This window comes from Macaca fascicularis, chromosome 9, assembly GCF_037993035.2.
Source record: "Macaca fascicularis isolate 582-1 chromosome 9, T2T-MFA8v1.1".
In the NCBI taxonomy this organism is placed as follows: Eukaryota; Metazoa; Chordata; class Mammalia; order Primates; family Cercopithecidae; genus Macaca; species Macaca fascicularis.
The window spans coordinates 107142467-107155420 of NC_088383.1; the positions used below are offsets into that span (position 1 = coordinate 107142467).

General features: G+C 36.8%; 1 protein-coding gene across 17 annotated transcripts in view; it reads left to right on the forward strand.

The window, feature by feature from the left end:
- The window catches only part of R3HCC1L (R3H domain and coiled-coil containing 1 like), a 101878-nt gene that overhangs the window by 64285 nt on the left and 24639 nt on the right, over nucleotides 1-12954 (forward strand). For 10 of the 17 annotated variants that reach the window (XR_012418048.1, XR_012418049.1, XM_074002393.1 and 7 more), the window contains one exon: nucleotides 8310-10108. Coding sequence is in view for 15 of the 17 variants with exons in the window: in XM_065521238.1 (XP_065377310.1) it covers nucleotides 8310-10108 (1799 nt within the window). In the remaining 2 variants the exon portion in view is untranslated. Of the gene's footprint in view, nucleotides 1-8309; nucleotides 10109-11514; nucleotides 11557-12954 lie in introns of all 17 variants that reach the window. The other 7 variants (XM_065521240.1, XM_065521241.1, XM_045361324.2 and 4 more) reach the window with 1 other exon arrangement.

The window sequence follows — 12954 nt, forward strand, 5'->3', positions numbered from 1 at the left end:
TATGTATTTTTCTATATGTTTAACAAAATTTAAATTGTAACTGCAGCTATGCTAATTCTCAGAATTAACAAAGAATGATGTGATACCTTCTTGGCATAATTTTTCCAGTAAAATTGTATAATTGTCTGATAGCATCCTTCATTTTGTGTTTCATTTATCTAGCATTTGTTATATAAAATAGAGTTGTACATCAGTTTTATCAAAACTCTTGAGGGTTTCACCAGTTTCTCAAGATTTTTTCTTACCCCTTTCTTAATTCTTACTGTCATTGTCCTTCTTTAGTTGTTGAGTGAATTGTCCTATCTTTAGTTGTTGAGTGGTTTGATTCTGTCAGAATCCAAGGATTTTGCTGTGAGATGAGCATTTTCTAATATTATTTTCATAGACTTTATGAAATCCTGCATTCTTTTGAGAGTTTGTATTTCCACATTACAACTGAGTTGCATTGTATTTACTTTGTATAATTGGTTATTTACAGCATTAGGCCATTAGTGAGAAATTGATAAACAAAACCAGGAAACATGGTTGCAGTAGGTGTTAGTGTCTAGTAGAAACAGATATCAGGGGACATTAAGAATACTGATGTATCATAAGGGCCTTGACTCCCTCTGCAAACTTGTAACTTAAGGGATTCAATGTCCATTTAAGTAGTAATAGCTGACTTTTATGGAGACTTTTACCATGCCTGGCAAATTTCTGTACACACATATTTTTAGGTAATCTGCTCAGTGTGCCTATAAGTCTGTTATTATCCCCATTTTATGCATTAAGTAAACTAAGGCTTGGAGCAGTAACTTTTGTAGTATAGAATCTGGCCCATTGAAGACTTATAAAGTAGACTTCTGTCGGGACTGCTCAACACAAAAGGAAGAAAGTCCAAATAAATAATATTAAGCACAAAAAAGGGGACATACAGCAGAGATAAAGCAACAACAAGAAATTATTGTGAATAACTTTTATATCAATAAATTTGAAAAGCTAGGTCAAAGGCAGATTTTCTAGAAGAAGAAAGAGAAACTGGAATAGACCTTAGAAAACGAATCATTTTTAAACATCTTCACCAAAAAGTATGAGTCCCAGACAGTGCTGCCAAGGAATTCTACCAACAGTAAGCCCACCCAGCCTTATTTTATAAATCTTTAACTTACATAGTGTGTCTTGCAGTAACCTTGGTAACCCAATCATATAACTCCCAGTACTGGGAGGGAAAATCATAGACCAGTCTCATTTGAATATACATGCAAACCCCTCAATATTGACAAGCCAAATGAACAGCCAGCCATTTGTCCTGACATTGAATGTTCCATGTTTTTCCATTGATTTGAAGTGCCACATTTATTATAAAATGAATTCCATGTAGATGTGGATCCATTTTAGGGGGGTTTACTTGTGTGCTTAATCTGTCATCTTGAATTAAAAGCCTGTCTGTTGAATCTTAACATTCAAGATATTTGCATTGGCATTTAAATGTATGAGAATTGTAATGGTCTGGTAATGGTCTGGTAGTGTATGCTTTATATAAATATCTTTCTGTCGCATAATTTTTTGCATATCATTTGAAGAGGATGCCAGGATTAGAACTCAATATACTGAATTCCTCATTTGAGACATTTTGTAATTCCAAAGAATATATCATCATTCAAACAACTTTAAGTTGATAAAACTTAAAGATACTATTCAGAAAATAGATTTGAAATAAATATATTGTCTAAGTATTTTCCACAAAATTGTTTTCCTTCCATACCCTCCCATGTGCCTTGCCTCCTTCCCAAAGGAATTGGAGATGACTTTATAAAGGGACAGAGAAGCAAATATTATCAGACACCTGAGATGGACTAGTCATTGCATTTGAACACCAAACTTAATTCTGTGTTTTCTAGAAAAGAAAGCAGAATGGGACATATGTTACGCTATGTCTGGTAAAGGAACTATGTGACTTTGTCTCAGAGACATGCTTTCTTTCCTTTGTTTTATAAGTGAGACACTGGAAAGATGATAGTTGCCTTTAGCTTTGATTTTGCAAAAGTTAGGAAATGTTTTTCAGATAGATATTTTCTATGTTGACCAATGACTATGAAAGATAAGATTTTAGTTTTTTTTTTTAAAAAGAGACGGGCTCTCGCTACCTTTCCCAACCTGGAGTGCAGTGGTTGTTCATCCACAGGCATAGTAATAGCACACTGCAGCCTTGAACTCCTGGCCTCAAACTGTCCTCCCACTTCAGCCTTCCAAGTAACTCGGATTACAGGCGCATGCCTCTGGCTGAGATTTTAACATTAAATTTTTATTTAGGGAATGTTAACATCTGTAGTGAGCTGAGATAAATGATTTACTTTTGCTTTCAGAAAAATTCCAAGGCCTGACTGGTAAATGTGGAGGGACCCCTCAAGTTGGAAAATCATCTGTTTTGCAACCATCATAGTAAAGATGGAATCAGATAAGAATAATCAGATTTAGGATGTTACCTGGTTTTGATGAGGAAGCAGAGAATTTGCATGCTTTTAAAGTACTACCCCACACACTGCTTATTAATTGCAAGGGAGAAAATACGTAGTAATTATACAGTAGAAAAATCGGACAATACTTGGACTGGATGATCAAAGTTAAGAGCATCACTGAAGGACAGGCAGAAATCATGTGCCTCAAGATGTGATGCCCTAAGGACACATCACCACCATAAAGTGTTCTGACTGAAAATGTGTAACCTCAGTCTCATCACGGGAAGACATCAGACATACTTACATAGGAGCATTCTCTTAAAAAATAGAGTGGGGGCCGGGTGCGGTGACTTACACTTGTAGTCCCAGCGCTTTGGGAGCCGGAGGCAGGCAGATCACAAGGTCAGGAGTTCAAGACCAGCCTGGCTAATATGGTGAAACCTTGTCTCTAGTAAAAGTACAAAAATGAACCGGGTGTGGTGGTGGGCACCTGTAGTCCCAGCTACGTAGGAGACTGAGACAGGAGAATCACTTGAACCTGCGAGGCGGAGGTTACAGTGAGCCGAGATTGCACCACTGCACTCCAGCCTGAGTGACAGAGTGAGACTCTGTCGCAGGAAAAAAAAAAAATGAGTGGGAGGGGAGCTGTTCTCCCAAAATGTCAACATCATAAATGACAGCTTTCACTGTGGAGGTGTTCTAGAAGGTCGGAAACCTAAGACACCTGGCACTTAAAGGGACTACTTGACCCTAACTGGATCCTGTATGGAAAGGGAAATATTCTATAAAGGACATTACAAGATTGCTTGACAAAATTGGAATACTTATGTTAAATGAAAGTATTTTATTGGTGTTAAATATGCTGACATTGATAACTGTGTTGTGGCTGTGTAAGAGAATATCCCTATTTATAGGAAATGTATTATACTTTGAAGTGTTTAGGGCAAAGGGCCATGATGTCTGTAATTTGCCCTCAAAAATATTCAGGAAAAAAACTGCATCTGTGTGTGTGTGTGTGTGTGTGTGTGTGTGTGTGTGTGTGTGTGTGTGTATGTAAAGAGAGGAAGAGGAGGAGGAATATGCATGATTGCAAATGATAAATGAGGTGAAATATTAACCATTGGTGAATATGGGTAAACAGTGTAAGGGTACTATTTGTATTATTTTTACTTTTGTAACATCTATAGGTATGAAATTATTCCCAGATAAAATGTTAAGTCAATATATATAGTTTAGCTATGGTGCATTCTGATGAACTAACAAATACCAAATTTGTTCTAGAAGAATGAATAGTTAGTATGCCCATTAGGCAGTTTCTCTCAAATATCAGATGTCTCATGTGAGTCTTTGGTGAATACTGGATTAAATCAATTCATGGTTGAATTACCCAATGAGTGCCTTAAGTGCCAATACTCAGTTGTTGATTGAAGAGGGATCCATATGTTTTAGACACCAAATATGGGACAAACACCGTTGACGTTCTGTTGTGAAAATATGAAAGCTCAATTTATTTTGTGCTTGTTCAATTTCTCATGAAGATGGATCAGAGAGGTACTTAAAGGAAGTTACCAATATTTTCTCTCAGGGAGCCTTGGAAACTGTAGAAGCAATTGGACAGGTGCTCAGGTATGATCCCAGTGTTCAACAGTATAATATAAAAAAATGATTTGGCCTAAAATATTTTAAAGGCATGCGTTAGCAATTGACTGACCTCCATTATGAAGGAATCTGAATTTTTATCCCCTTTAGAAAGTGTAATTTTTTTGAACAGAGTGCATGCTGATGGTCCTTCAAGGATAAATTAGCTGCAAAATGCACCCCAAATAATGGATTCTGTCTAGTTAGGAAGCAAATTAGATGGATAAAAAGCACTTAGAACATTGTAAAAAAGTTAAAACTGTGTTAAAAGAGAGAAAATACCGGTGCGGTACGGTGGCTTACACCTGTAATTCTAGCATTTCGGGAGGCCGAGGCGGGCGGATCACCTGAGGTCGGGAGTTTGAGACCAGCCTGACTAACATAGAGAAACCCCATCTCTACTAAAAATACAAAATTAGCCGGGCATGGTGGTGGGCACCTGTAACCCCAGGTACTTGGGAGGCTGAGGCAGGAGAATAGCTTGAACCCAAGAGGCAGAGGTTGTGGAGAGCCAAGATCGCGCCATTGCACTCCAGCCTGGGCAACAAGAGCGAAACTCCATCTCAAAAAAAGAGAGAGAGAGAGAATATCAAGTGCTAATAGCAGGTAGCAGGGTGGGAAAAGTTTAATCCAAGGTACATTTTTAAAAATTGTATGGCAGGCAGCCCCACTCCCAATGTGAAAAGCCTTTCATGCCTATAGTTGCAAAAGAAATTCATAAAAATGCAACAAGGCTTTAAATTAAATTGGCAGTATAGCGTTCTCCTCTTTTCCACGGTTTTGCTTTCCATAGTTTCAGTTCCTGTAGTCATCCATGGTGTGAAAATATTGCATACTATAATATACTTTGAGAGACCACATTCATGTAACTTTTATATATTATATGTAACAATATTACATATTATACTTGTTCTGTTTTATTATTAGTTATTGTTAATCTTTTCCTGTGCCTAATTTATAAATTGAAATTTATCATAGGTATGTATGTGTAGAAAAAGACAATATATATGGGGTTTGGTACTATCCATGGTCCAGGCATCCATTGGGGATCTTGGTACATATCCCCTGCGCAGGTAAGAGTGGGGACTACTGTATCTTGACAGTCCACAAGAATGGGGATGCTTCTCCTTTTTTGTGTCTGTGAGTTACGAAAGAATGGGCATAGTGGTGGATTGGAGTGTCTCCTACTGGCCTGAGAACTGATGGTTAAAATTTTAGGAATTCTTCAAACTGATTGTTAAACACAGCTATTATTAAAAACTAAAGAACATAGGCTTACTGTTAAAATTACATTTTTAAAAGCTAATAAATACTCCAAACTACTCACTTCCTAATTATTTACTACATTTTATTATGATCTATGCTTTTGAAGTTATTTATGTAAGTATATCCTATCTCTGGTTGAAATACTTATAATGGTGTGCCTTTGTACATTTTTCCCCCCAACTCTGTGTTTGGTAATGTCATAGTGATAACTAGAAATTAGCTATGGCAAGAATATTTACACTACAGAGATTGTCAAATGCCATAAATAGGACTTTATTTATTATTTCTTGATTGTACTTAAAGTGAGAGAGAGAATGCTGCTAATAAAAATGTATCATGCCTTTAGCTATTATATTGTAACTAAAAAAAAGTATATGTTCTTCCATTATTAAAAAATGATTACTTCAGCTAAGAAGTCACTCATATCATTGACATCAATGACATAAAGAAAAACATCAAGTAATACTACGAAGGCCACTTGGGAAGCCGATTGCTGAATATTTGCCAGCACACTGCTAGTCATGGCACAGTTGAAATCATTGCTTTTGTAGAAAATAGATAGTAATACAAATTTATTATACTGATTTTCAGCTACAGGAAGTAGTAGTATGACTGTGTGTGAGCATTATTTAAGAAAAAAAGGTTGAATTTGTAAAGTCATTAACTGTGGCACATAATAATTTTAAAGTAGATAATTTGAGGCTTTTGATAGGTCTATTGCAGATTAGAAATAGAATCATAGAATTTAGAGTTTCTCTAGTATATGTCAGTCATCCAGCCTTTATCTAAATTCTGCTAGAGATAAAGCTCATTTTCTGATAATAACATTGGAGAAATCTAGAAGTAGAATTCTTTCCTACATTGAACTAATTTTTGTTTTCCTTTTATTTCTAACATTTGGTTCTGGTACTGACTTCTGGAGAAACATAGAAACATAAACAAGAAATTTTGTGTCTTTTATAGAGCGGCCAATCTTTCAGGTATAAAGTTAGCTGTGGTTTTTTGGGCTCTTTGGGCAAGAGTTATACCTTTAGTTCTTTTAGCTCTACACTGTGTGACATATTTTCTAAACTCTGTAATCTAAGAGTGTGTTGCCTTTTTAAAACATCACGTCACTATTTTGGGGCTTTTATTGACCTTGTGAACAAAATAAAAGCCTTTAGGTCTTTCTTTATGCAAATTGTACAGAAGTCACGTCTTCTGTCTTCTGTTTGATTCTTTAAAAAAAAAAAAAAAAAACTCCAAAAGAGATCCTTGCGTTTACTGTTTTATACCTTCATATTGCTTTCAGTACAGCATTTCAGATTATAGAAATGATACTGAATTTTAATTTTTTAATTTTTGGTATTCTGTCATTTTTATGTCAGTTGCAGATTTGATAAGCACCCTGTTTATTGTTTACATCTAAATTATTGTATAAAATGTTGAATTTCAAAGGGCTATATAATCCTTTAATCTCTAAATTCATTTCTACCCATTATTTTTTGTTGTTTAATCTTTTGTGAGTCCACTTATCAGTTTTGCTAAGTAATCCCCATTTCATCATTTTATATCCAGAAGTTCATTATGATATATTTTGTCAGTTGTTTTATTTACTGTAATCCAGGTGTGCTGTGTCTCTGGTATCCCTTCCTATGAAACACACTTCAGTACTTAGTGTGGCATTTTTTGAAAAATCAGTAATTAGGCGTTTTTTGAAAAATCCTGGCATGGCTAAATGTTAAGGTCATATTCTTCCTCAAATGGAATATATAAAATACATGAAGAATGTTGGGCTAGATATTAACTAAGATATCAAAAGAGAAAAAGAACAAGATAATCACTGGAGATACTTAATGATCAGGGCCACGGTATTACTTGGGCTGAAAGGAAAATAACCTGTGCCATGAGAATAGAGCTTTTTCACCAAGGAAGTATTCTGGACCAGGTGAAATTTTAGGGGTCTGGAATAGAGTGGACAGGATGTGTTAGCCTTTTTTCCTCTCTACCTTCTCATTATCTCCTTTTGAAATGTATGTTGTGAAATGTTAACAGTGGGTGCATCTGCATGTATGTGAGTGTTTCTCTGTTGTGTATTGCACCTCCTTACTCTGTCCTGGACAAACTTATCCCTACTTCATAGCATTATTTTGAAAATTAAAAGAATAATTCAATATGAAATTCCCTAGCACATTTTGTTGTATTTAGTAGATAGTAGATAAAGGTTTAACTTTTGTTATATTTCTTCTTGTTAAATTCCATTGAGCTACCATGGTGGAGGTTGTCAGGAAGTTACTAGAGTGAATTGTCTCATCACAGTTTCCTCCGTCTTCTACCCTCCTTCATCCTAGCCAGATCTGTTTTATTACTGCTGGAAGCAAGGGAAATTCATGGCAAGTCACTTGACTAAATGGTATTAATAGAATAATACTTTTCTCTTTTTCACTACTTTCTCTTTTCTAAAAAATATCAAAAGCAACATCTTCTAGAAAGCATTCTCTGATAAGTCATTTCATTTTCTAGCCAACATTCAAGTTACTCTCAAAAATCACTTTATGTGCATATATATTTATGTTGAACAAAAACAAAAAATTAAAGGAAAAAAAAAAGACTGGGCACAGTGGTTCATGCCTGTACTCCCAGCACTTTGGGAGACTGAGGTGGGTGGATTGCCTTGAGCTCAGCCTGGGCTTGAGACCAGTCTAGGCAACATGGCGAAACCCCATCTCTACCAGAAATACAAAAACAAACAAACAGAACCACAAAGCCAGGCACGGTGGCATGTGTCTGTGGTCCCAGCTACTCGGGGGGCAGAGGTAGAAGGATCACTTGAGCCTGGGAGGGCAGAGGTTATAGTGAGCTGAGATCTCTTCATTGCACTCTAGCCTGGGTGACAGAGTGAGACTCTGTCTCAAAAAGAAAAAAGAAAATCTTTGGTTCAATACATTGTAATTAGTGTCTGATAACTAAATCATTCTTCTCTTGCAGATTGTGTTGATGCCATGCAGCAAGAAGCAGAGAGATGCAGAGTTCGAGCCAGAAGGCCTGACATGGCACTTTATGTACCTAAAGCTCGAAGGGGTGCAGTACTCCTTAGGACAGGTGATGAAGAAGAAAGCTGTGGTTCACCTAACTCTGTGGTGAAAGAAAAGCAAAAAGAAAGCTCTCTCTCCCAAAAAGAAGTCTTTAGAGACAAACCAGAGGCTCGAAGACTAGGTATCAATCCTGATAGAAAGGAGCATAACTGTAGAGAAGGAAAAAAATCTTCAACAAAATTAAGAAAGGACACATGCCTTCAAAAAACAAATAGAGTTTGTCCTAAGAGAGGAACCACTGAATCCAAAGAAGTATTATCACAAGGACATCAGCAGGGAGCCCCAAATGCTGGGGTTATAACTAATGCACCTTTACAGAGACATTGTAAACCAAAGAAAGTGGAGTGTTTGGAAGTTGAAACTACAGATGTGACAGGACATGAGAGGATACTTCTGTCACAGGCCTGTTCAGAAATCAGTGAGGCTCAGGTTCCAAGCAAACCATTCCAAAATCTGGAATTCTGTGACTTCAGTAGGCATGAACCTGATGGGGAAACATTTGAACACAAAGATTTGGAAGGCAGAATTGAAACTAATACCAAGGTTTTGGAGATACTATATGAGTTTCCTAGAGTTTTTAGTTCTGTCATGAAACCTGAGAATATGATTGTACCAATAAAACTAAGCTCTGATTCTGAAATTGTGCAACAAAGCATGCAAACATCAGATGGAATATTGAAGCCCAGCAGCGGAGGCATCACCACTACTTCTGTTCCTGGAAGTCCAGATGGTGTCTTTGATCAAACTTGCATAGATTTTGAAGCTGAGAATGTAGGTGGTATAGCCAATAGTACAGGTTTCATCTTAGATCAAAAAGATACAGATTCCATTCCTGAAACTATGGGTCACATCTCTCTGTCAGAGAGCACAAATGACACTGTTAGTCCAGTGATGATTAGAGAATGTGAGAAGAATGACATTACTGCTGATGAGTTACATGTAAAACACGAACCTCCTGATACAACTGTCTTTGCTCATGAAACACATAGAGGTAATGAATTTAAGAATGTAGGTGACATTACCAATAAAGCATGTATGATGGACACCACAGTTAGGTCCTGTAGTGATCATGTAACTGTTGATAGCTCTTATGTAGTTGCAGTTAGAATAGCTGATGAGATCTCTAATAATACACGAAGTTTCTCAAAGTTTATAGGAATGAGTGCAGATGCAATCCCTCTTCATGTAGCTGGAAGTGGGAATGACACTGAAAATTTCAGCAACCTGACTGCTTGCTCAGGTATTTATGCTGAGAGTATTTCATCTTGTTTTACAGAGTCAACAGGAAAGTTGATAGAGAGCTTGTCAGATTGTGCTTCCTCCTTACCTATAAAAAAGATTGCTGGTAGTAATTATAACACTTTTTTGGACTCTGAACTCAGTATGTTAAATGGGACAAAAGTACTTTCAGACAGTGCCGTGGGCATTGATCTGGGTAGTGCTGGTGATACAACAGAAGCATCGCACGAACTAAGAACTGCCAAAGAGTTCAAAACAAAAGAGCAAGATGTCTCAGAGAATGTAGAATTTGGTGTATCTTTTCCTGATAGGGAATCATTATCTGTGGAAACATCCATTGAACCAAAAGCAAATGAAACTTCTCACACAGAGGGAATTACTGCCACTGAGGAGAGCTGGGAATCTATGTTTAACGATGATGGTGACTGCCTGGATCCACGTCTTCTACAAGAGGTATGTTTAATTGAAATTGCTTGATGCTTAGACAGTTTATAAATTAGGATTTCAGTGGTAATATTGATAGACATTGATGCACATTCACTGATATTTGAGAGTTCCTGCAATAAACTAATAGACTTGTAGATTGAGAAGAGAATATCTGATAGATCTTTAAAAAATAAAATATACAGCATTGAGCTATATTTATAATAGCCAAGCCCTGGGAGATCTTATTGAATAAAGATGAATTTAATGGATTTTGGCTATCTGTTGAGGAAATACAAAGGAAAACTTCTTCAAAAAGGTTTTTCTGTTTTAACAAGGTATCTTTTACATGGGCCTATTTAAGGGAAGGAGAATAATTTATTACTATTGTTATTTATATTTTATTTTCTTGTGGATGTTGGAATGTTAGACACTGTAGAGGGAAGGAAGTAGAGAAAGGAAAGGTAAAATACAAGAAAGTATCATTGTTTTTTAAGGAGTTTATACTGGGTTAAATTGAAGAATGAATTAGCTATTTAGCATAAATAGAAAATGTAAGTGAATAATGATATGCTGGCCAATTAGAATTCATAAATAAATGTTAGATTTGAGGCATCTTAGAAATTAGTTCAGTCTTTTTGTTTTCTTAATTTAAATGTTTACTCTGTATCCAACATTTAAATTCCTTACCATAAATAAGAATCACTGGTTTTAACTAGTAGAACGACTCCCTCTTTCATTCCCTGTAGTTGGTTCACATAACCTTTGCCTGGAAGGGAAAAAATTCTTTTCCTATAAGAGCACCAGTTTTATAAATGAGGAAGTTGAAGCTTGGTGGTCACACCTTTAGGAAAGGTGGAATCAAGATTTCAGTCTAGTTCTCTCTTAATCCAATGTTTATGTTCTTTCTACGATACCATTTCCTCACCTAAAGGGTTTCTTTTGAGGCATTCCAAAGACCCTTTTGAATTACTAAGTGATGAGTCTTTTGTTTCTGAGAATTAAGCTAGAAGTATAGAAAAATTATCACATGCCTGTAAACGAGCCACATGATACTGAAGAGGGCAGCTCATTGGACAGAACTGACTTTCCAATACCAAGCATCCCACCTCGTTCATGGGAGGTGTTTGCAGAGAAAGAATTTCCCTGTACCACAAACGAGCACATCCTACAGTCAGGTCAGGAAACACTGTATCTTAAACATTCCTCAGAACAAAATATAGAGCAGAGAATATCTATGAGTGAGCGTCCATGAGCCCCTTGAAATTACATGCAAAATTATGTGTACGTATGTGCGTTTTTTCATAGCTTTCATCAGATTCTCAAAGGCAGTGATTTCCAAAGTATGGTCCCTAGATCAGCAGCATGAGTGTCATCTGGGAACTTGTCAGAAATGCAATTTATTTAGCCCAGCAAACTATTTACAACTCTTTCAGGTGATTCTGATGCACATAAAGCTTGAGAACTACTGCTCAAAGGTAATACACTTAAATCTGTATGAGAATGTGAGTGGGGAACTACAAATGACTGTCAGCCCATAATTAGAAACATACTGTTCAGTAGAGGTTTGAGATCCAAATCAGGTTAAGAAATAATAATAAGGTGGGAAGCTAGGTGAATATGGAGATGTTACTAAGAATTAAAGCATTGAGAGAAGGCTTTAGACTGAGAAAAGAAACAGTGTTTGCAAGAATTGGTGAAAGGACTGCATGAGGAATAGAGAGCACATGAACATGGAGGAGAGATGAACAGCTTCTTCCAAAAGAAGAGCATGGCTCTCATGGCCTTTTACACATGGTGTAGTACTCAGTAAATATTTATCCAATGGATGGAGTTGATAGGGCAGAGTTGGGGACTCTGTCTTTTTAGGGTGGCCTCCAGGGGCTTTCAAAACATCAGGGGCTGGAACTTGGATTCGGTGGGGTAGCTTATGGATATGGCTTGTGTATTGGAAGAGGGGGAGTTCAGGTGTACAACTTAGTTTTTCAGGTCTTTGCAGTGTTTAGAGTAGGTGTAAAATAATTTAGGCAACAACTCAGTATTTTGAGGAGCATAGTAATATAGTTAAAAAGGACATTGGGATGACCTAAAGCTGGGATTGGGAGGAAAACAGATAATACAGTATTTTAAGCTGAAGTTGGACAGTGTCTGGTTGTTGTGTTTGGCTTATGTTTGGAGGTACTTGGAAGAGAGTAGAGTCTGTGTTGAGGAATGAGCATAAATAAGAGCAGGAAGGAAGGAAATTGAGGATGCAAGTAGCAGATCCAACTGCAAAACTATGGGCTCTTCTGCTTTGAGTTTTAGAAAATGTAATAGTGATAATGTTATTAAAAGATGTCATAAATCCAGCAACATTAATAACCCTTTGATGACTTCTGGTTTATTATTTTTATTGCTCCAAACATACTTTATTGAGTGCTAAACCAGAGTGAGTGCCTGCCTACCTTGAAACCTTTCCAACCAAAGGTTTTTGGCTATCATCCCAGCTGGCCTGTTTCTTGATATGATAACAGCTAGACATATGGAGGTATGTCTAATACTTCTAATGGTCAGGTATGCTGTAGAGCAAGGTGTGACAGCCATTGGCTTGTGAAGCAATTTCCTGTGACATTTGAACCTCCAAAACTGCCTTAGGGGGTTAGAGTATAAGTAGGTCATTATTGAGCTCCCAGAACTGCAACTCTTGATGAGTCTCCAAAAATCACACTTAGTCTCCTAAAGCCTTAGTATGGAATGCCCAGAAACTTAAGGTGGTAATTGATGAAGGACACGATATTGGCATGACTTTTTTTAGCCTTCTGAATTCTTGGTAGAAGAACACAGGAGTTATTGTTCACTAGAAAAAACTTTCATAGCCCCTACTGCCATCTGTACTG